At 40.5% G+C, this 23,926-nt stretch overlaps 1 protein-coding gene and 1 long non-coding RNA gene across 7 annotated transcripts in view; one reads left to right on the top strand and one right to left on the bottom strand.

Moving 5' to 3' along the window:
* LOC138041242 (substance-K receptor-like) overlaps positions 1–23,926 on the top strand; it is a 32,355-nt gene that overhangs the window by 7,356 nt on the left and 1,073 nt on the right. The window contains exons 1-3 of one of the 6 annotated variants that reach the window (XM_068887016.1): positions 20,081–20,194; positions 22,816–23,067; positions 23,920–23,926. The exon at positions 23,920–23,926 is cut by the window's right edge and continues 1,073 nt beyond it. In XM_068887016.1, the coding sequence (XP_068743117.1) occupies positions 22,855–23,067; positions 23,920–23,926 (220 nt within the window). In that variant the 5' untranslated portion in view covers positions 20,081–20,194; positions 22,816–22,854. Of the gene's footprint in view, positions 1–7,520; positions 20,195–21,040; positions 21,064–21,552; positions 21,601–21,938; positions 22,017–22,815; positions 23,068–23,820 lie in introns of those variants that run through there. The other 5 variants (XM_068887011.1, XM_068887015.1, XM_068887013.1 and 2 more) reach the window with 5 other exon arrangements.
* On the bottom strand, positions 8,623–10,873 carry LOC138041243 (uncharacterized). The gene is made up of 2 exons (XR_011130777.1): positions 10,628–10,873; positions 8,623–8,844 (listed from the first exon to the last, which is right to left on the bottom strand). It is a non-coding gene; the product is annotated as an uncharacterized lncRNA (long non-coding RNA).

Genomic DNA, 23,926 nt, shown 5'->3' with positions numbered 1-23,926 from the left:
TAATATCACAATATCATGATAACATCAAAATATTGATATGAATAAAGAACGAGGCAGCGATTATTATGGTTTTGATTCTTAAATCTCAAAATATCATGGTAATATCAAAATATCACCGTGAGATGGCATACTAAAGATGAATCAAATATCATTTGATAATATCAAAATCATGATATTTTGATATCCTGCAATCCCGCACCTTGGTGAAAACGACGCTTTCAACAACAGTGAGTTCTATTCTAACCGGTCTTTCAATTGTTTCCACACATCCTTTTTAGCCGAGGGCATACAATTGTAGTAAGGGTATTATTTCTTCTAAGAACAAACGAAAAATCCTACGCAACTGCGATGCTCTCCTTTCTTTTCTTTTATTTTCTTTTATTTATAGTGACATTTATTATTGTCCATGCACGTATCAGTATTTAGTCGCTACTCTTTGGGAACGACAAATAAAAAGCATGTTGTCAGAATATATATGTCACTACGAACACGAACGAACAAATTATTCACCCATTTGTAAGTGCTACGAAGTTTATTTTTGTTCATGCACATGTAACACAAACGAGATAAGCAATACCAAAACTAGATCTTTGAAAACTCACACGAGAAACACGAATCCCGCTTATAGTTTACTGCGCAAGTCCGACTAAACTTGGGCTCAGGTCCCACGCTACAATACCCCCTCCCACAGGAGGTTAGAGGTGCGAGTGAGAATTTCTAACTATAGCATGCAACTGTTCTTACAAAGTTCAAGGGCCAGGTTGGGTAAACAACCACTGCTCTAACATAGTCTTGTAGCCAGACGAGCTCCCTTCGCTCACGTCTAGGCCTGATAGGAGTAAAACATTCTTCACGACGCGGTACATCATTCACTAGAGAAGCCTCTGATTGACACCGCACTTCAAATGTTTGAGGGGATGTACTTAATGTACTACTCGAATCATGTTCCTGAGAGGGACGAGAAACCTCCGTGAATGTAGTAACTGGATTTTCCAGCCATTCCAATTCGACATCTCCAGAGTCAACTAAGGTTCCTCGAGACGGTTGCCGCGCGTCCCTCAAGTTTCCTGTTTGCGGCGTTTCTTCCGCATGGCCGGAGGAGATTAACTGAGAGGGTTTATCGTGGCTTTCTGGTGGCGAAAAGCATGGTTTCAGATAATTGAAGTGGACTACCTTCCTCTGACGACGTTTTCCCGGCTTCCGCCTCTTCTCCTCAATGCGATAGGTAACATCAGACAGAGCTTTCAGCACTTTCCAAGGACCACACCAGGGTTTGAGAAATTTTTCCCGTCTCGTCCTGGTTCGGTTTCTATACCACACCCGGTCTCCTACATGGAAACCGCTGACCATGGCGCTTGGTGTCATAATAAGCTTTCTGGAGCTTCTGTGCTCGCTTGAGATTCTCTCTCACGATTTGCACTGTCTCTTCCAATTGCTGCTTCTGTTCAACGACATAATCGGGGTATGTCCGTGCCGACCCTTGGGAAGGTGTTGTCTCCAACCTAAGAAGAGCATCCAGTGGCAAGATAGCTTTCCTGCCGAACATTAACCGGTAAGGGGTAAATCCAGTCGACTCATGCACACTTGTGTTGTAAGCAAGAACCGCCTTTGGCACAAAGTCCGCCCAGTCCCGGCGATGGTCAGAAATTAGCTTACTAAGGATCTTCACAAGAGATTTGTTCAGTCTCTCCACCTGCCCATCCCCTTGGGGATGGTACGGCGTTGTCTTTGTCTTCGCTGCTTCAAATAAATCTCACAGTCCTTTGAACACAGCTCTGTCCACATTAGCTCCCTGATCAGAATGCAAACCCTCGAAACACCCGAAACGGCATATGTATTCGTCCATCACCTTCTTCGCGAGTGTGACCGCTGAGGTGTTTCTCACTGGGAAGGCTTGAGCAAACTTAGTAAAATGATCGGAGACCACCAAAAACCATTCATGGCCAGAAGTAGATCTTGGTGTGGGACCTACGATGTCTATTGCGACCTTTTGTAGGGGGTGCCCTGCCTTCATGTTTATGAGGGGGGCCTTTGGCAGCTTGGAAGGGTCGTTGACTTTAGCACATGGAACACACCTTCTAACGTGCATTTCGACGTCTTCCCGCGTGCCATGCCAATAAAATCTCCTCCGCACTTTCTCCAGAGTCTTCGAGACGCCAAGGTGGCCAGATGAAGGGTCGTTGTGCAAGGCGCACAACGATTGTGACACGATGCTCTCGGGTAAGCAGATTTGATGATAAATCTCTTGGCCCGTCACTTCGTGTTCCCAACGTCTAAACACCAGACCGTCCCTGAGAAACAGCCTTCCCCATTGTGACCAGAATGACAGCAGTTTACGCCCCCCTCCTCCTTTCCCTCCACCTCCCTCTTCTCCTTCCCCTCCTGCCGTCACCTCTAGCGGGTCTAACACCAGTTTTAAGCCACTTCACAACTTGCGACAGAACAGGATCTTGGTTTTGGGCTGCACGTATACTTTCCCTCGACAAGGATCCCATATTCACAGACTGAATCAGGGTAGCGGCCCTCTCTATGTTCTCCTAAGCACCCACGTCCTAGGGAAATCGAGACAGACCATCCGCATTGTTATGCAACTGACCCGGACGATGCTCCACCTCAAAATCGAAGTCACTAAGCCGTTCAAGCCACCTAGCCACCTGGCCTCCAGGGTTTTTAAAGTTCCGTAGCCATTGCAGAGCACTATGGTCAGTCCTGACCAGAAATCGTCGCCCGTAGAGGAATGTCTCAAAATGCTCCATTCCCCACACGAGGGCCAGCAGTTCTTTTCGGGTGGTTCTATAATTCCTTTCAGCCTTTGATAGTGCCCGCGCTGCGTATGCTATTACTCGTTCCTTCCCACATTGAACCTGAGACAACACCGCCCCTAGCCCACTGTCACTGGCATCACTGTCCAGGATGAACGGAACGTCCAGCTGGGGAAAGCAAGGATGGGAGCATTCGTCAATTTGCGCTTAATGTGCAAGAAGGCTTCCTCGCACTCAGCTGTCCATCTAAAACGGTTCCCCTTTTGGCAAGCACGGTGCAAAGGGAATGCAATGTGGGCGTAGTTTGGCACGAATTGTCTATAGTAACCAGCCGTCCCCAAGAACGCTCTCAGCTGACTCTCATCAGCCGGCACCTTTGTGGCCACTCCTTTATGACTCTGGGGAATCGGACTGTTCAATAATCTCTGCTTCAAGCATTTCGTCCACTTGGCTGCACATTTCCTGCCTTTTGTGAAAGGGGACTCTTCGAGTTGGTACCTGGATTGGCTGGGCAGAGCCGGTGTCGATAGTATGTCGTACGCCCTTTGCAGTACCTAAATTTGAAATGCAGTCGGCATAAGTGGACAACATGTCATAAAGCCTACGTTTTTCTTCTTCCTGGACGAGATTACTGCTGATAGGGAACATCTCTTCTACTGATAAACTGTGGACGTCAGCATCCTTCACAAAAACCGCACTACACTGTTTAGCTTCCAATCCAATCTCAACATCTTCCTTTGGAGCCCCAGGGGGTACCAGCTTGTAGCCCACACCCCCATTGGTTTCCTGCTGTGATTCTCCCTCACCGGTCAATGGGTAGAGGTCCCCTATACTACTGCACCTGTAAATTTTGAGGGGCTTGTTAAGGTAACTGAACACACGAACTGGGATTCGACCCCCTTTTACAGTCACTGCTATCCGAAAGGCCACAGCAGAATATTTTTCCGAAAATGTGTCCGCTGGTTCCAGCACCCCCATACATTCATCTAAGCCATTCATTCCCTGGACCTCACAAGGTATGTCTGAGACCATGTTTGGAGATAATGTGACGGTTTCAGCCACAGTGATCCTGTACACTTTATCAAGGCATCCAAAAACTATTTTGTTGGGTTCCCCCTTACTGTAGACGGTGTTAGTGTCAAAGTTTATAATACATTTGTGAGCTGTTAGGAAGTCTATACCAATCAACACTTGCTGTACTAAGCGTCGGCACACCAGCACTTTATGCTGAGCCCTGATCCCGCCAAGCTGAATTGTTACTTCTGTTTTTCCAACAACATCAAGTGGCATGTTGTTGGCCCCCAGGACAGGCTTTTGTGTGGGTTCAAGTTTGTTTAAATGTGTCTTAGAGCGACTATATAGGTCCTCACTGATAATTGTTGCTTCTGCACCCGTGTCTAATGAGGCTTGGGATTTGACACCATTTACAGCACAAGGCAAAAATGCCCCCTTTGGATTCTCGGGCGGGGTCACTTCCTGCTGTGCCCCTCCCATCTCCCGTTTCCCTGGTCGGGACGCACTTGATGTGGACAGTCACGAATAAAATGAGTTAAGCTACCACACTTAAAACATGCTCTGGAGTCTTTTCAAGATTCCACACATGTATTCCTACCTTGCCTCCCTTGAGGAATGTTCTTTAGCTTCTCTAAGATTTCAGCTTGCTGTTGAAAAAGCTCCTTAGCCCATGCTGGGGGTTCTTGGGTGCCCTGTTGGGAGCCAAACTTCTCCTGATCACCAGACGTTGAAGACAGCACCCGAGCACTGCCTTTGTTTAGCACTTTTTGATTTGATTCGTATCATTGAGCTGCTGTTAGGGCCTCATCCAGAGTATTGGGCCCCAAATCCAACACCTTCTCGTGCAATGTGATGGGGGTCAACGCACCTACGAAGAAATCTCTGGCTGTGCGATTGAGTATATCCGGTGGGTCATTCGGATAGTTCAGCTCCAGAAGACGAGAAATGTCGCACCTCAGTTGGTGTAGATCTTCGTCAGGACGTCTTAATTTGGCTCGCAGAGTGGAAATGTGTACTTGACGAGATTCCTTAGGATGTAATCGATCTGTCAAAGCGCGTTCAACTGCCGTCCAGGTGGCTGTTTGTTCGGCGGTCAGGCTATAATAGGTCTGCTCTGCGAGGCCTTTCAGGTATGCGGGCAATATTTGGGCTTGAAGCTCAAGACTCCACTTGTTAAGGGCTGCAATACTTTTGAATTTCCGTATCCAAACTACCCAACTTTCGCCGGACGTCACAGATAAGCTCTCTGGTTTGATGCGAAGCGGGTTTTCTGGTGAGGTGATCGGTGAACTGCCGCTTGTACCAGCCGTACTTTCACTTTTCTTTCCAAGTTTCGCCTCAAGTTTCGCCAATTTCTCTTCCAAAGCTTTTATAGTATCTTCCATGGCAAAAGAAGATCCCCACCGCTGCCACCAAATGTAACACAAACGAGATAAGCAATACCAAAACTAGATCTTTGTAAACTCACACGAGAAACACGAGTCCGACTTATAGCTTACTGCGCAAGTCCGACTAAAGTTGGGCTCAGGCCCCACGCTACAAACATATCGCATACAACATTCCTGAGCAGCATGCTGTGAGGGTATTAATTTCGCTACCTACGAATGAAACAGTCACAACAATTGTTGTGAGTGCTATTGTGGACGACGATTATAGTTATTCATGCATGATGTATCGGTATTTTAGCCACCACTCTTTGAGAATGAAGCATACAACATTTCTAAGAAGCGTATTGTCAGGGTATTAATTTCGCTACGAACGAACCATTGACCATTTTTGGATGCTTTTAGGAAGCTTGCGGCGATTTTCGGTGCGCTTGAATTTTTTGAGGAAGCGTACGGCGATTTCGCTACGCTTTAAGAAAGAAGCATTCAACATTTCGGAGCGCAATTACAGTCAATCGTTATTTCTGTTTCTGAACAGCATGTTGTCTTAGCAGCATGTTGTCTGGGTATTAATTTCGCTACGCCATGAACGAACGAACCATTCACCATTTTTGGTTGCTTTTAGGAAGCTTGCGGTGATTTTCGCTATGCTTGGATGTTTGAGGAAGTGTACGGCGATTTCGCTACGCTTTAAGAACGAAGCATGAATGCTGTTCTGGTCGATGTTTATAATTTTCTATGCGTATATCGATATTTTAATCGCTACTCTCTGAGAACGAAGCATGCAACATTTTTGAGCAGCACAGCCTCCTTTGCTCATCGAAGTTTTTCTTTCTCTCGCCATCTGACACTTTCAATAGCACAGGTAACCCAGGCTCAGTGTGTGCCACATAGGTAAATATAGAGAACATACGGAGGGAGGGGAGTCCCAACTTGCTAAAAACAAAACTCACTGAGCAAGCTGGGACTCCCCTCCCTCCAGGGGGACTTATTATACTCGTCACCAGGCGTCCCGAGTTCAGTGCTATTTTGATTTGGACACTTTGCGAGGACAACGGCTTCTGGCCGCCATTTTAGCAGGTTAACTTACAAGTTCTGCGGAGCCTGGTGGTTTCGCGTTGCTACCTGGAGATGCTTCAGTGAATTCATGGTTTAGAGAAATTCATGTTCCACGAGCCTGACGTGTTTATTTAGCGACTGGATTCGATTTTCGCGAAAAAAAATCGTGCTTGTTTTGGGTCGATGGGAGTCCCGACGCTAGCTTCCGTCTCCTACCTTGTCACTGCACTATGAAGGAAGGTGAACGGGGACCATTTTTCCCGAAACTTCGTGTACGTATTAAAGACAAAAACAGCTCACTACATGGTAAGTTTTATCAATTTTTATTTCCACTTTCTAGCAAATTTCCAAACCTAAACTTCGGCTCATCTGTTCTCTATATTTACCTATACACACTGAGCCTTGGATTACCTGTGCCAATAGTCGGGTCGACTTTTCAAATGACGGGTCGTCACGACCTGATCGGATCGTCACGATCCGTCGAGATATTTGCCTTTGAAGCTACCCCAGGCAGTTCGACTTCCGACAGTAAAGCTTACTTCCTTTTTAAACTCCGGTGAGTCGGGCCGTCAACAGCAATTGACGACCCGACTCAGTTCATGTATATTGGACATGTGTGAAGCGTGCTTGAATTTCAACAAATGAGCCCCGAAGTCGGCAAGAAATTTTAACGCTGATGAATAGCAAAGGTGCTTCTATTTCCAAAATGAGGGAATACTTGGTGATAAATTTTTGACTTTGCAGAAACATTTGTCAACCTCGAGATTTGGATGACTGAATTCGCACATGTCTTGTTGAAGTTTATAACACTTGAAAGAAAGAAAAAAGCAAACTAAAAAAAAAACCCGGTATCTTGCCGTCATTTTGACACAGATATATCTTTTGTTTCCTGAGTTGGTAGTAACACACAAGGTAACTTGATCACAGGCGGCCGCTGAAATCGATGTCAATTTCGATTTTCCGATTTATTTCAAATTATTTCTGCAACCAAAAGAAGTACAATAGAGAAATCGAAGGTAGCAAAAAGCTCCCAAATGTTTTTTTCGCTGGTGGTAACTTTTTATATTCGCGGCACGAAATTTATGTTTTTTTTTTCATGTCGCAAATTTTGGCAATCGACACTTTCTAAAAACTTCCTTTTGCTCTTCCAAAAAAACCTGTGTCAATATTTATTTACTTTTGCATCAATCAGCATGCGTAAGGCAGGCTAGAAAAATCTGTACCTTGCTTAGTTCGCATTTTCAAGCGTTTAAATAGAATTTCGGTGCTATGTTTCTGACAGCAAGTCGTTTATTTTTAGGGCCCATCCAGATACTAACCCAGCTGGAGATGGTTAACTTCAGTGAACTTTTGTCGTGGAAAGCTGTCAGATACTTAAAATACACACTTAAACTCGCTGTGAAAAAGAAGTTGAAACAAACTCCATGTCTGCCTTGAAGCCAATCAGTTTCTCGACTCCCTTCTATTTTCTTCAATCTTTCTGGGTTTATTATTTTACGAGTAACTAACTACATGTCTTCTCAGGGGGCTATTTATCTAAGACATCTACCTTAGTCTATAATGATTTACGATACCGAAACAATATTGTGTACTATTAGACCTACAAATTTCGCAAAGACAACTTGAATCTCCTAGAAAACAAAACACAGTTCAGTTGACAGTTATGGAATAAGGCACTGTATCAAGTTACTGCACTGCCACACGAACGCAATGCGTACCTATTTTGTTATGGTCGCCCGGGCATTTCTCTAGCATACTCTATTAATGTCTCAGATAATTAGAAAACAAAAACGGAACCGCGACATTGACCATGCGTAAACGTAACAGAGTTATTTCCTAAAAATTTCCGTTTCTCCATAAATCATCACAAGTTTGTAAAAAGCCCCCAACCCTTATTTTTGAGATAAATGGATACTGATTTAGGCAAAATAAAAGCAAATAATACTCAAGTGCAAGGGCTTTAGAATCTCACGTGGAATATCTAATTGATGGCAAAATCAAAGGAAGCTTGTCTAGCATGAACGTGATAACAGGGAAGAACTTTTAAAAGGACTTCGCACTGTACGTGACCATGTATAGTACTAAATTCCTTCAGCTCAGATTTGCCAACCAAACGAAAAGCTACTGTAGGTTTTTTAAATTGTAAGACAAAAATTTATCCAATACAACCGTTGAAGTGTCAGGAGGCAATCAAAAGTCCAAGATGGTCGCCTTCTTTTGAGAGAGCTGTTTCTGTATCTACTTACTTCTTGCAACTGGATGATTAACGGCGAGGAATTTCTGTTAAATTACAGACATCGAGAATGTACAATATTCAGTAATAAAAGTTAATCCGCGGCGATTATCGGACTTTCTCAGGCATCAGATAAATTTAATAGAGTTTGTTTTAACATCAAAAGTGATCCAGATCATGTTGCTTTAATTTAATATACTCTTGTAGGATAATTCATTATTTCTTAACAATAAAGAACTCGGCATCAAATGACAAACCGTAAGGGTGACTAATAAACTGTTAGATGTATCACCGGATCACTTGAAAATCAAGGTGGTCCTCCCAGTTTCGTCTCGATCACGAACATAATGATTTCTTCGTTTTGGTAACAACGACACCAATCCAGGGTCAACTGTGGACAGAAAAATGAAGGTTAGTCACAGTAGAAAGTTGATTATTTACCGCTACTTTATAAGTGCGAACGTAACTGATTTCTCTGTTATTTTTTTTTTACAAGGTTAGTAAGCTATACGTCTTACATTTCTGTGGGATGTATATATATGTATATAACGTATAGAGATAAAGAGGCTTAGTCCTGAAACGATCAAAAATGAGGATTGTATCTGATTAACTTGCCAGTTTCACAGACAAGTCAAAGGAGAAAAAACGTGTTTATCGAAAACTGTCATCGATGAAAAAAGAATTCCAAGCTTTCAACGCCCGCAATCTGTCGTAATTTGTAAATTTAAAGGAATACTTCTTATAACTACCTATAGCTACTGCTGTATAAAAGGGGTAATTACTGAGCAATGAACTCATTTTTCAGAACGCCACGTTAGGATTTCAGTAACCACACCTTCAAAAACAGCGGGTGGGTCGTTTTCCTGAGCCTTGACTTACTAATGTAACCAACAGAAAGCACGTTTAAGATCGAGATTTCTTGACCTATTTTTATCTACTTATTTTTTAACCTTCTTGGAAAACCAAAGTAAAATGGCATGATTGTGTGTTTACACGATTTCACAACCTCTTTCGTTCAGCGTTCGGCTTGTTCGGAATAAGTTCGTCTAGTATACAGCGATATCTTTACATCAAACGGGAAAAAATTCACAGATGATGAACCTTAGACAAATGAAAGAAAAATAAGAAAATTACTTTAGCACAAAATTAACCGGATTTCGCTTGAACAGAACGAGAGACCAATGCACAAGCATGGGCTAATTGAATGATATTCCAAATGAAAAAACTATTTCACACAAAGATGAATTGTAATAGGTCCTATTAGTCAAGCCTGCTACGCTTACATTTTGATCTTACATTTCTTGTTTACACTTTTCTTTCACTTTTCTTGCTTACACTGATCTAAAAAATTATGAAAATTACCCAGGGAGCTAAAATTATAAAAGCGCAAATGCCATCTGTGCTCAAGTGCGCATTACAACTGGACCCAGTACCTTCTGTTAGTGTACTCAACTAAAGCTAGAAGGACATAATCAAAATTACCAACATTTTACAGTATTATTCAGATTTAGATGAAAACGCTCAACAAAACAAGATTGTCTTCATGATTTGCCTTTGAAGCTACTGGGATAACTCAGTGGAAAGACAGCTTAAAATACCGAACTTGCGCGAAAAAAGAATTTTTCATCCCAAATTCAAATTTGCCTTGGATTTGACAAAAGGAAAATTAAACTCACAATACATAATTTACTTACTATTAGGTTTCACCGTCTTTGTCATGAATTCAGGAACAGCCTCAAATCATTATGATAAGTTCCTATTATGTATTAACAAACCGTGATTTTAAACCATAGTACATTCTAGTTATTTATACTCCCCTGAAAATCCACTTAGTTTTTCTTGAAGTGAATTGAATGTAAACGTTGTTTAAACAAGTAATGTTTTTTTCTGTTCGAGACGTCCTTCTGCTTGAATTATACTCAGAAAATGGGAAAAGAAATGATACCTCTATCAAATTACTTGTTAAACATCGAGATCTTTTCCCGGCACCCTAATTTCGAAATGGCACAGACTATAAAATTAACGCCCTTATTTTACATGCATTGTATTGAAAAAGCGATTAAATTATTGTCTTTGATTTTTGAACGAGAAACAGAAACTTCTCCTTGATTTGCCGAAAAGTTGAATAAAGAAAATGATGATCGAACTAACTGAATTGAACTGAAATTTCAAACCTCCAAAGATAACGCAGCGTGGTTGCAGCTCCCTCGCCTTTTCAACTATAATTCTTTGTGCGGCGAACATATTCTGTCAAAATGAATTCCAAGTAGGAGGATCAATCTTTAAAAGAAAATGAATTTTATGATCTCCTGCAGATTGGAAAAACGAAAAGTTGGATGTTTTGCCAAGATATGTCATAAGGTTGCCAAATTAAGGATAGAGTCTTTTTTGTTTCAGTTGGTCATAGTTTTGCTTGGAGATTCCCCGCTGTCATATCTCATTTTCGAAAAGACGCCCTTCTGTTTGTTGTACGATAGTTATTTGTTCAGCAAAAGTGAAAAAATTACTTGTCACTTGGAGAAGAAAGCCCACCCGATGGAAACTTCTCACACATAAAATCAAAGAGCAATTATCGTTTTCAAGGGGAAGATAATTATCTATTTTGTTTTGCATTGTGTTTTTAAGGAAGCTTCCGTAGCTTTGAAAATATATCACATTTGACAGATACAAGATAACTTTGTGTTTAGTGCCATTGTTTCGAAATGCAATTTTTATTCCGTTTTTTCTGATAGATATTTGTGAAATGTGCGCAAACAAATAATTGTATCTTAAAAAGAGACTTAAAAAAGGTCAAAGAAACTCTGGATATGACCTTCACAACCAACCACTTTGGCTTACGAAGCCTATGACAACGTTCATGAAAGTACGTAGCTCGCGCTGTGTGTGAGTGAGAGCTACATCAGTTATACATGGTGACAGATGTCTAGATGACATTTGGTGTTCCATAGATGTCACCAAACAAAAGAGTTTGTATAGGGCAGTTTTAATGATAAGTTCGCGTCTAAAAAAAGTGGGCGGGCTTCCTACAAGTAGTATGGATATGTGCCGAGATTGCATATTCTCTTGATTTTTTTCCATTATATATGAAGGCACTAACTGAAAACAACTAACGAAAAGACTGAGCCCCTAAAAAAGTGTGTTACTCCACTGGACATTTTCCGTGATCCATAATGAGCCAACTTAATTCGTATGTGAAATTGGCAAGCTGAACAACTACCAGCTAAAACGTTTTTTAATTATCTGTAGACGTCTTTCTTTCTGGTCTCAGTAGTATGTGGTAGATTTTAAGTTTTGTTCTCTACGAACTGCCCACTAGAACAGCTGTTTCAGTTCATTTCATCCTTCCTCTAATTTTTTCAAAATATGAAGAGAAAGAGTATTTAATTTTAAGTAGTGGAAAGGAAGATGCTATGTTTGAAAAAGTTTCTATATAGCTTAATAGGCCAAAAATTGTACAAAACAAGGCAAAAAAAAAAACTTCCAAGCTAAAACACGTTTTAGCTAAGTTTTCGAAACGCACACCCTGACTGATCACGAGCCCGAGACAACAACGCGCATGTCTGCTTTTAAACGTGTCTGTGAAGACACCGCGGCAAAATGAGTGCGCATGCTCCGCTTCGAACAAATTCGAGCTTTTGAGCGCTTTGTTTTTGAGTTTATTCGGCGGTGAAGGAAAAGTTCTATTGGACCTTTTGATGATCAAGATCTCACCCTCAACATGGACTCGACAGAAAAACTAAACAGTAGTTCCGAGGTGTTTCCAACGAGAAAGTCAAAAGAGGTAAGCTTATTTTAGGCATGAAATATTTATTTGTTTATGTCGTTTCCATGGAAGTTATCTTTGCCAAACCATGTTTGCTCGTGTTCCGGTCACACCGTTGAAGACCTAAAAGTTGTAAATTTTAAACTAATAACATTTTTCGTTTACTGTTTTTCGCCTAAGGGCATTTCCTCTAAAAACGCGGAGAGTTTTGAGAAAACAGAAGTTTTAACCTCTGACATGTGATACGAGAGCCATGGATTTTTCTGTGACCTGGTTCTCCACAGCAAGAGCAATGGTTTGTATGGTAGATGGTGATGCTCTTTCTTTTCCAGCTCTGTGTTGCTTTGCAGGACACTCTAGGTTGTGGTATGATTAAATTTAATTGATCTCTAGATTTCTGTTGATTTCATTGTCCCAGTCATCTGACCTGAAGAAATCTTGTGGAAAGTGTTGATATCTGGCTGGCTGTCATTTTGACTGTCATTACTTTCAAGATGTGAGCAACTGTTTTTATCTGCATTGTTAGACAAAACCTCTTATTAAGGGATTCAGTTAAGTTGTTTAGTTTTTTTATAAAGGGATCTTTACAAATAGGGCACAGATTTCCTTTTTTTTTTTCAAGTATCTTAAGTGACATCTGTGCATGAAAATGACCAAGTGATAATAATATTATTGTTTTACTTTGATCAGTTTCCTGTTGTTTCTTAAAAATGTCATTTATTCTTATTCCAGTGCTTAAGTCTAACACTCTTCCTGGTGTGTGTGTGCTGATCTGGTCAAACCATGCATGGCAAGCAACATTCCAGATTGTTTTCAGAGATTGTGATGAGGATTTCAGCGTTGAATATTTTATTGGTTTTGCGATGAAAAAAGCCAGGGTTGTTATTCATCTCTCATTTTTTCCTGCATGAGATCCTGCATGATGACAATAGTATTACTGCAAATTAAACGTCACAGATGTGAGCATGTCAGTGATTAATACAAGATGGTTTCCAAACAGCTCTTCAAAATTGTCTAGAAAAGGGACGATAATTATTTACTTGCCACACCTTCTAAGTCAATGTTTGAACAAGCAAATATAATTTGGTTTTTTAATTCAAGTAAACTGTCTTACTTTCATTAATACAGCTGTATGTTATTCTAGTCTTTCTCATTGCTGAGCATGGGTTTGGATATTAACTTCTGAGAATGCTCCTACTTGTAATAGTCTTAATAATGAATATACAGTACATACAACAATAAAATTAGAGAGATATTTGAGTTACTGTATATTGTGCTTTGTGGTAACACATACCATAGTAGTTGTTGTGGTTGTTGTTGTTGAAAAGGAATCAGATAGAGTCATTGTGGGTCCAGATAGAGCCATTGTGGGTCTATCATTAGGTATTGAAACTGGATCAGTTGTGCATAATAAAATGTTAGAGTATGAAGCAGAATGCCTCTAGTCTTGCTGGATGTATGATTACATTCCTCTCTCAGTATCTTTACACACAGTGCAAAATTTAGGCTGGATTTTTGCTGGTGCAATTCATACAAAAGTGAAATCAGTATTTTCCAAACACATGCAGGTGAATGGTTTCTTATTTCATTATCATGATTCTCATGTCTCCCCACCCTCATTCCAGCAAGGCTCTACAAGGTGATTGACAAAGCTGGAGAAAAAAATTACAGTTACCAGCCAGCTGCAGGAAAAATACTGGAAAAATATTTTCAACGATGGACCACTACCAAACTCCAAGTAAAAGGGAAACATCAAGTAGCATTGGAGTCAAATTTATACTTCGTTTCAAAACTTTTTTGCGATCCTCTCTTAAAATTAAGACATATTTTCTTTATTTTATTGCCTCGCTCTCGTAAAAGTAACTAGTGTTGTAAAATATGAGAATGGAGGGCAGGTAAGTGACTTATCCAAGTTGCCGAATGAGTGGGATGCGGGCATGAAAAGAACTTAACCTTATTTCTCACTTTCAAATGATTCCAATGAAACAAACAGACGATTTCCTCATTCAACAGGAGCAACATAAGCCATCTTCGCAGAAGGAATTATCATTCTGCCCTTGCAAAGATGTTTACCCGGCGTTTTCCTTCTCAGTGCACAGTTTTCCCCCCAAAGGTTTACCACCGCAGAGACCATCGCGATTAATAACATTACGAACTTCGTCCTTTTGCTCTAGCGCTCGAATGCAAGGTAAAATTCTCCTGGTTTGAACTATAGTTTTTTGGTTTGAAAAGACACACGAAAGATTAGTCTTTCAGGAAGCTCTCATCAAAATTTAAACCTTATCAAAGTAGTGTTGTCCTTATCATCGCAAAATGAAAACAAACACTGAGAATTTAAATTGACGCCATTTTGCCGCGCTGTTGTTTCTATTGCAAATTTAATTGGTACCAGTCCCTCGCGCGTGGAAACGATTCGCGCGTGGCTCAAGCCTGCGCACTCATTTTGCCGCGGTGTCGTCTGTGAACGCTCTCTGTGATGAGCTTGGCAATAATGGCGCATGCTCAAGAGGACATCTTATATTTTTGCGCCCCATATAAAAATATCGATATAAAGGTAGACTCTAAAGGAGAAGACAAAAATTACCCAGCATGAAGAGCTGTTCATCAGTTGTTTGCGAATTTTCATAACAAAAACAAACCGTCAAAAAGCCTGTCGATTGAAGGTGGGCCTTAAAGAAAGTAACACTAGCTAGCTCATGGAGACAGACCTTTACTTGGCTATCGTATCTGGCTATGACTTGTTTCCATATCTCAGAGGGCCCTTGGATAGGAGCCCCGGCCGGAAGCGAACAACAACCCTATATTCCTGTCACGGCGTTTCCACAGTCAATTTATTTTTAGATTCAAGTTACCGCGAATGAGACTCGACCAACCACAAGAAACTAACTTGACGCTAAGGTTAGGGATATGTTTTACGACGAAAGATAATTTATGAAAGCCCTATATATTTGAACTGCAGATAGAGTCAAGTTAAGATTAGTTCCCAGGCGCCCATTCTGACACACGGAAACGAGCCACTACCATAGTATCCTGCGCGCGCAATATACAGTTAGATTTGGTTGACCTGGGTGATGTGAGCTCTTAATAACCAATAACAGTTAAAGTTGGTTTATCAATAAGGGGAAACACGAGTAAAAAGCTATGGTCATTTTTCTAAGTGGATGGGAACAAAACTATGACAACTATTTTAGGGTCTTCATTGATGCAAGGACAGCAATGAATCCTCAATCAGCCATTAAAAATTATTTCTTTTCACAAAGCAAACTTATAATTTTGGATTCATTGCGCGACGCCGGAACGTTTCGGTTAAATGTAACCTCTATCAGTGTACGGAGACCAATTATTGCGTACGACGAAGGAGAACATATGCTAAATATATTTTTGTCGAAATCAGTTTTTACAATGGCTGCAAAATTCTCGCGCGCTCATTGGCTAATTTTTGTTGTCAATAAGCGGACGGACACATGAATTTATAATTTATGCGATAATGACGCGATATTGCTCGCGTCAGATTGATGTTTCTCGCACTTTTGTCTCGCGTTCTTCTCGTGTTTTGACTTAATTTTGACCCCTCTGCCTTTTTTCATAATAAAAAACAAATTGATGTCAGTTTTTCATGCGTCTGTCCTGTTATTGACAATGAATTTCGTCATAACATTGTCAACGTAATCTGCGGATCCACAGCTACTTCATGATCAATAACAGGACAGACGCATGAAAAACTGACATCAATTTGTTAACTTGCCGGAATCGATCGACGCCATTCTTGGTTTTCACCCACGTGACAAGGCGGCCATCTTGGATGGCAGTACAATGCAATTTCCTTTTCGGATAATTTGCATAATAATAAAGTTTACTTCCCAGTAGGGTATTGTTCTTGCCATCCAACATGGCCTCCATGACGTCACCTGCAAGTCTATTAAGGTAGCTCAAACCAGTTTCAAAACTTGAAAGAAACGTTCTTATTTGAAGGATTGACACTAAAGCACTTTATCACTTAACAGCAATGTTATGATACCATATCAAACACCAATTATTGCTGAAAACGTTCGGCCATTTCTGTGACGTAAGGAGTTACCGTGGCAACAGGAAAGCCCTGCAAAAACACCCCATATTTTGGCTTTAGCTGGTTATATCTCAAAAACGAAATTCAGTGAACCCCATTTTTTATTTCTGAAATGTAATCAGCATGCCAGAATAAAAATATCTGCAAAGTTTTAAAAAATTCCGTGGAGAGGATTCAGAGTAACCTTAAATAATTGAAAATGTACGGTAGCTCTGAATCCGCTCCACAGATTTCTTTTAAACTTTGCAGAGAGTTTTATCTTACCCTGCTGATTACTTTTGTGCAATAAAAAATTGGGGTCACTGCCTCCTCTTTAAAGCAAGTCTAAGTGCGAAGTTTTTCTTATGTAAATTAGTTTTCACTCATATGGAAAATAGAACTAATTACTATTCATACCCTATTAATATTCATTAGTCCTCATGCATAGTATATGAGCATGCCTTGATTATTCATAGTTTTCAGTTTTGCCTAATTTTGGTTGGAATCGTTTGAAATATGCCCGCGAGCGTCCGTCCCCAGTGAACGGCCCTGCAGGTGTCCAGCAAATTTTACAGCCCCTTCAAGGCTCTGTTGAGCAGGCTGCTCCGCCAACCACGTCTTCACAAACGGGTGCAACTTCAGGAACAACCGCGAGCAGTAACAATGCTTCCCAAAGTTCTTCTCAAGAAAACGCAACAGGGTCAAATGTGTCGAACGACTCGACGGTGACCCTTGAGGTATTCAGCTACAATGCTTTAGTTTTGCATTCTAACCGCGGTTTGTTGGTTGTTTCTTGTTGCCCAACGTTATATTTCCTCAGTTATGTTTTTTCTGTTGCTCGGGAGCCGGTTTCTTTTTTTAGACTTCGCGATGGGAGCACATGGTTGGTAATTTATTCCGTTGGGCTCGCCAGGATACGGTTCTTTTAATGTTAGGCGATAATCGGTTGTTTTATATTATGTTTGCTGTTGCACTCGTTTGTTTTCTTTTCTTTGTTTGTTTCTTATGAATTTAGGTTGCTATATATCTGGGAGCTGTTTTGTTTTTTTTTTTGGCCAGTTGAGGACCGACGAAATTTACGCTGTTTGCACCTATTGTTTCTTCCTTGTCCCTTGAGAGGGGCGTGTGCGTCGTGAGGCTTTGGTCAAGGTCCCTTGTGGTTTGACAGTGGTGTTTGGTTTTGTTTGTCTGGCTGCATAGTTATGCGGACCGTTTGAGTAATGCGTCGAGGACCTCTGCTCTGTGCCACGAGGTGGTGTAAAAAATAAAAATAAAAACAAAAAAAAAAATAGAAATCGGTCGGGGACCGATTGAGCAGTGTGTCGGGGAATTCTGCTCTGTGCCACGTGGTGGTGTAAAAAAAAAAAGAAAAAAAAAACCTACTTACGTTGACTCGTGGTGAAAAGGAAAACAAATTAACTTGGGCCACCCGGTGGCTGTGTGTTTAACATGCCGAGGGAACTTCTGCGAAGATTCGGTGTGATCTTCATTGGTAATGAATTTGGTCACTCGGTACTACAACATGGAGAAAGGTTATATTTTGAAGTATGTGACCTGAGGTTCTTGGAAAGCAGTTCTAATGTGAAGTACGGATTGGATTTAAAAACATTATCAAGTCATTTGGCATTTCTGTCCTTGTTTGGTTCCGGCCACAACGGTAGGTGCACTAAAGTAAGAATTAGATTGATGCTTCGGCAATCGAGTCTGCTTTGTCGACTTCCCAAATGGTGATTGCGCGTCCAGCGGCTCTTTTGACCCATATGCTCCGATCGCCGCCCTTGATGAATTGGTCAGTGTCACGAAGGAAAGGAAGGATGAAAGAGCGTCGCGTTATGAAATAGTGCTATAAGGCAGTGCCGTCCCTTGTTTAACAACCCGTGCCTTCAGCAGGTATTAATAAAGCTGGTGGCGTCTAAGGAGGAGGCCGAGGTGGCAAAGGTTATTGCTAAGGAAACCAAACGGCCCGTCCCAGTAAATCAAGGTTCGTTCACTGGACGGACGCGTAAGGCTCCATACCAGAGGCGTGGTACCAATCGCAGTCTTAGATCACCTCCGAAGAGGAAGTGCTGAGTATGTGGTAAGGCGGGACATATCTCGCGCCTTTGCCCGGACAGGCGTTAAGGATTGTGTAATCAGCGAAAGTGATTTGTTTTGAAATGGAATTCTGGATTGTCTTTGTTTTTTGCAATTGACAATAATAAAATGTAAAGGCATTGTATTAAGCATACGTCGCCTTCTTTTTGGAAGTCTGTGGTCTCGAGGTTAGAAGAATGATCCCACAAGCGTTTTGCCCATAGGCATTCCCTTGAGCCCGATTACTCGGGTTACGGTGGTCATTTTCTCCGAACTCGGGTTTGCAGTCTCCGTTTTAGGTACATCTTTCTGATTCTCTTTTTGGTGCTTTGTCTTAGCCTAAAACAAAACGTCACAAGGGAGATACGATGACAGTTATGCCCTTAGAAGCGGAGGAAAGAAGCAGGCATAGGGAAATACGATGGGTATCTCCGGAGGGTAAACTGAGTTTGGAGAAAATGGTATCAGAAGACGCTTGTTTAACCCAGGTTCAAAGTATTGTTGCGGGGGAAACTGCTAATCTGCGAGATCTGTCGTTTCGCGATCCGGACTCCTTTCATTCTGGTCAACTTCTCACCCGAATTGGACTCTGGGAAAGAAATTTGGACGGGTACGAAACCTGCAAAGGATGTCCTTGAATGGTTGGAGCATGGGGTAAATGTTAGAAGAGGGTTGGGAAATAAGTTTGGTTAAGGATGGGTAAGGTTGGGGGCTTATTTTTTGTATGATTGTTTGGATTAGCCAGCGAATTCCACGGCGATTGCGGGGCGCAGTATGAGGTGACTTTCCCATAACTAAATTAATATTCTAATGAGTATGCAAGGAGGATAATGAACTATAACAAATACTTCACACATAGACTCGTTTTGAAGAGGAGGCAGACGTTAACTCGGAAATAGCCTATTGGTTTGATTTGCCGTCGCAAAAGGCAGGCTACAAGTCTAATTCGTATAGAAATTGTCAAAGTATAGCTTTCCTCAATAAAGATTCAATTCGGCGAAGATCTGGCATTATGTGGCCCCCAGTTTGAAGCACTAGCGTTGACTTCCTTTGATGAAAGTAACTGTAGACAGGGCTTGTGTGTGTATCGTCGGCTTTTATTTGTACCTCCGGCCCTTAGCTTCAGAGAGGAAAGACACAAAATAACTCAAAAGGCATACGAGGTAAATGCCATTCGGCATACTGGAAAAAACGCAAATTTGAAACTCGTTTGTACAACTGATGGATCCTTATTACCATTTCTAATAACATCACAGATGTGAAATCATTTTACCCTCACTTACGTAAGGTCGCACAGTGTCGTCAAAACAATTAACAACACAAATAAATCCGAGCTTTAAGGAAGCATGCATCTCAATCAGTTGTTTTTCTGCACCAGGTAACAATCATTTACTGCTAGGACAGCTGCAGATGAATAAATAACATAAGTATTTGATGAATGTTCGATGAATATAAGTGGGGCACTGAGCCAGACGGGCGCCTGAACCTACCACTATGACTGATTATTTCGCAAACAATTTATTAGCTGTGCGCTTGAAGGTCTGGTTGCAGCATGAGGGGGAAACCGAAAAGCCACCACACATGACGAGGCAGTTAATAGATTTCTCTTAGTCAAACAAGAACTGGCAGGTTACGTGGAAGAAAAGCAATGTTGACAAATTCTCTCAAACAGATGACGTTTTCTTGTCATATTTGTCACACCATACAGCTTCGTTTTTGACAGGATTTATCTTAGAATGTCTTTATGTTTTTCGTAATTCTTCGTGTAAGTATCTCGGATTGGGAATCATCAAACTGTCGCAACGTTCCTAAATCTACCCACAGGAATTTCTGCAAAAAGAAACTCTCGGGTGTTTTAAGGTAAACAGAAAATTATATAATTTAAATTGGAGCGTTTTTGCATGATCAACATCCGTTTGTGGGTGTCATTATAAGAAGAACTGATACGTTTAGACTAAAGACAGGGCCGTAGCCAGAAAAAAAATATGACTGAGGCAATGTCCGTTGTTAAATTATCTTCGGAAGTATTTTAAGTGTTTATGATGAGTACATATTAAAGACAACACTAGAATCACGCTTTATTTAAAATTTCACGAAAAAATGACTGAGGCAAGTGCCTCGGTTTGCCTCATACTGGCTACGGCCCTGAAAGATAGACTATATGATGCAGAGTCAAGGCGGTTCACATTAAATCCTGCTTTTTCGATTCTCCGTGGTGGAGTCATTTATTTGTTATGGCAAACCATTAACATACGTTTTCGGCAGGCTGAGAAGAGTGAAGTCTTAAGGTTTGGTAAATTTACACGTTTAGGGGCTAACTCCTTGCTGTTTTCAGTGAAAGACTGAAGAAAACGGAAATGAGGACGCCAAACTTTCATGATGATAATACAATCTTATTTCTATTAAAATTTCAACAATACTACTTAATAATTTGATTTGTTAGGCATTTACGTTACAAAGAAATTGATTTCCTTTTATTTCACCGGTGGATTGGACATAAAATGCTTCATTTTCTTATGGCAATACAAACAGGCGAAGACCAGTCTGTACTGAAAAATAAATAGTTGACGATTTGTTGATGTTTTTTGACAGTATCAGCTGCGCAAAAAAAAGCAAATTCAAAGAGCTGACAAGGTCAATAAGAGATTTCATACTTTAGTCTCTCAAGTAAGGAGTGTCCGCGCGTACAATTTATGAATAGGGAACGTACTCGAAAAGCACGACGAAAGGTAATGCCAGTTTAAATGAGTAGAAAAATGGCTCAAATGCACGTGCGTTTTGAATTTCGGCACATTTCTTTGCCTTTCTCGCCCTGACAACGAAGTGAAATGACCAAGGGGGACGTGAGGAGCACTCGATCGACGATAAATTTTCGATTTTCCCATTTAAAAACAAGCAGTGTTCGTACCAGTTTCATTCCTTTGAAAGCTGATAAATTTTTCCTAACCTGAAAAAAACAGAAAAATGATTTTAAATAATGCGAATCGGTGTTTTCAGCTGACGTTTCCGTAGAAATCGTCGTCTTTCCCTTCGGCCTCCCGTTGAAAATCTCCCTGACTTAACCGGAACTCCGACTCGCAATGAAACAGAGGCTAAAGATACAGTATTGCGTGTTGTTTGCATTAAGATTAAAAAGGGTCATTCAGTCGTATGCCCTCGAGGCAGAGTTTTCCAATAATTTTCTGATAAACAGGATCTCCACATTTATTAGCTGTGCCGACAAATATCACGGGAGACTAAAGAACATTCGGATGGCAACCAAACCGGTAAGTCTCAAGAGCTTAGACCGAATGACCTTGTAGGATTTTAAGTGAATATGCTGAAGGCAAAACAATAACGGAAATTTTAAGAAAAAAATTCGGTTTTGAAAGTTAGATTTGAAGAGATCCAAGTTTCATAATTGGTAAAAAGAAGTTAATTTCCAAGATAATTGAAATTCCAGCCCCACAAATGCAAAATTCTTTACGTTTAAGCAGCTGTAAATTATTCAGCATACGAAAGAGAAAGTAAGAATCGTTACAAATGTACTCATGATTTAACTGCCAAAGATTGTTTCTTTGGAGTCTCTGAGACTTGCTTGTCATTTTGTGTTTGCCCCTGATAAGATTTTGATAATCTGACCGGATGAATATCCAGACTGCGGGGACTGTGATTTGGCACGCGATGAGCAATATATTGCAAGGTTAACAAAATATTCTTTTTTTTTTCCAGTTCTTCGTTCTTTTGTTCTTCAATGTTATTACCTACGCATCCATCTAGGAAAATGACTAAAAAATTATTTCAAACCTGTGAAATATCTCAACTAGACTTTACTAATTGAAAAGAAGGAGACTAATGTTATTGATAGCAAGCGTTTTTGCATGATTGATCTACTAGCAGAACATGGATAAAAGATTGAATTTTTATTCGCTTATTTCTTTATTAAAACTGGTGACATTGGATTTGTAGGAAATGGACCTTTGCTCGATTAAAGCGAGAAGGTAGAGTTGTTTATTAACTTTTTTAAAACTACACGATCTTTCTGGAAGGCTCTCTGGATATTTCTTTTCCAGTGAAAAGTTGATAGGGCGCTAGATATTGTCGGCGGCATCAGTCGAAATCAGCTGAACAGCTCTCATTTGAATTATTGTTTTTCCATACTCAGCTCCACAAGCATCAAACTTTAAGGTTTTCTTTGCTTTGATTAGTGATGTTGAGTAGAGTTTATTTGAAAAAAAAAAAAAAGTGTTAGTCGTTGACATTACCAGCCTTGCGATAGCCCTAAGAAAACTTAGACTGTAAAACACTGACTCGATCCCAATTAAAGATTGTCTCTTTTATTTAACTCCCCTGCTCAAATAAACATGCTATTCCAAACAAAAAGAAGACCATTGTATATGTCATAGTCCTTGAGCTCCATTGAATAACATCACCATGATTCGTGAGCAAGAGGTACTAGGTAAAGCCCTCACTAAATGAATCACTCTATTCCATTTTCATAGCTGATCAAGAAGAAGAATTGCTAAGCTGAGAGAATCACCATGAACAACAGTAGTGAGACACTTAATGTCACCTACAATTTTTTGCCTGAGTGCTCGCAGGAAATGTGGTCCCCTGCACTGGAATGGGTGAAGAAACTCGTTTATCTGATTCTCGTGTTCTTTGCTATATTTGGAAACGCTTTGGTTATTCGTATAGTATTCACACACAGACGGATGAAATCGACAACCAACTATCTCATTGTCAATATGGCGGTAAGACGAACGCAGATATAATTTATTATAATAAATACAGAGATGAGAAATCCTAAATAGTGTACTGAGAAAAATTACTGCGTTTGGATTCACCAGTTCAGAGCAGACCCAGCGTGATTTTCTAGAAATCCTTCTTTCAAAAAGCGTTTCCGACTGCATGGTTGCGGACTGGTTTTCTTTTGGTATCAGTTAAAAGATGCGACGTATGATGGCTCAAAACTAGTTGCAATCAATTTAGCCTTTTCTTCTTCTTCCTTTCTTTTTTTTTTTTTTTTTTTGAAGTCATGAGTCAAAAACAAAGCTTTTCAGAAGAAACGAATCTCACTTTCACAAATGGCTTTTCGGACACCAAAATGTATAGTCCCTCATCTTTTCTCCATGCATTTGATTTGGTACTAATAAGGAGAATTTCTTTTTATATCAGCAAATTAAACTTAAGTAATAATTTCCTAAGTTCTCACAAATACTGTGTTTTAATAGAACTGTGATATTGTGAGGAGAAATTATCTGATGGGCACTTTTTAAAACTTAGGGCTAAAGAGGGTGAAGCTCCTCTTCTCGAGTAAAGGGAATCGATCGTTTTCGTGCTTACTTCACTTGGTATTTGGGTGAATTCAAATGAAATGAGACCGGCGACAATAAATCGGTTCATATTGTCGACAATGTCCAAAGCGCTCATTTTTATAAATTTGAATTGTTATACAAAGTTATGTTACCTAAGATTGCTAATCATGTTATCTGTGTGATATCCAGGTTAGTGATCTCTTTATGGCAATTTTTAACATGATACCGACCGCTGTAAGCATGTTACGCGGAAAACATTCGTGGCTGACTGATGGTCCCTTTGGACAGATATCCT

Source organism: Montipora capricornis, chromosome 3 (assembly GCF_036669925.1).
Source record: "Montipora capricornis isolate CH-2021 chromosome 3, ASM3666992v2, whole genome shotgun sequence".
NCBI lineage: Eukaryota > Metazoa > Cnidaria > Anthozoa > Scleractinia > Acroporidae > Montipora > Montipora capricornis.
The sequence above is the reverse complement of the archived record's forward strand: the minus strand, read 5'-3'. Positions and strand labels throughout refer to the sequence as shown.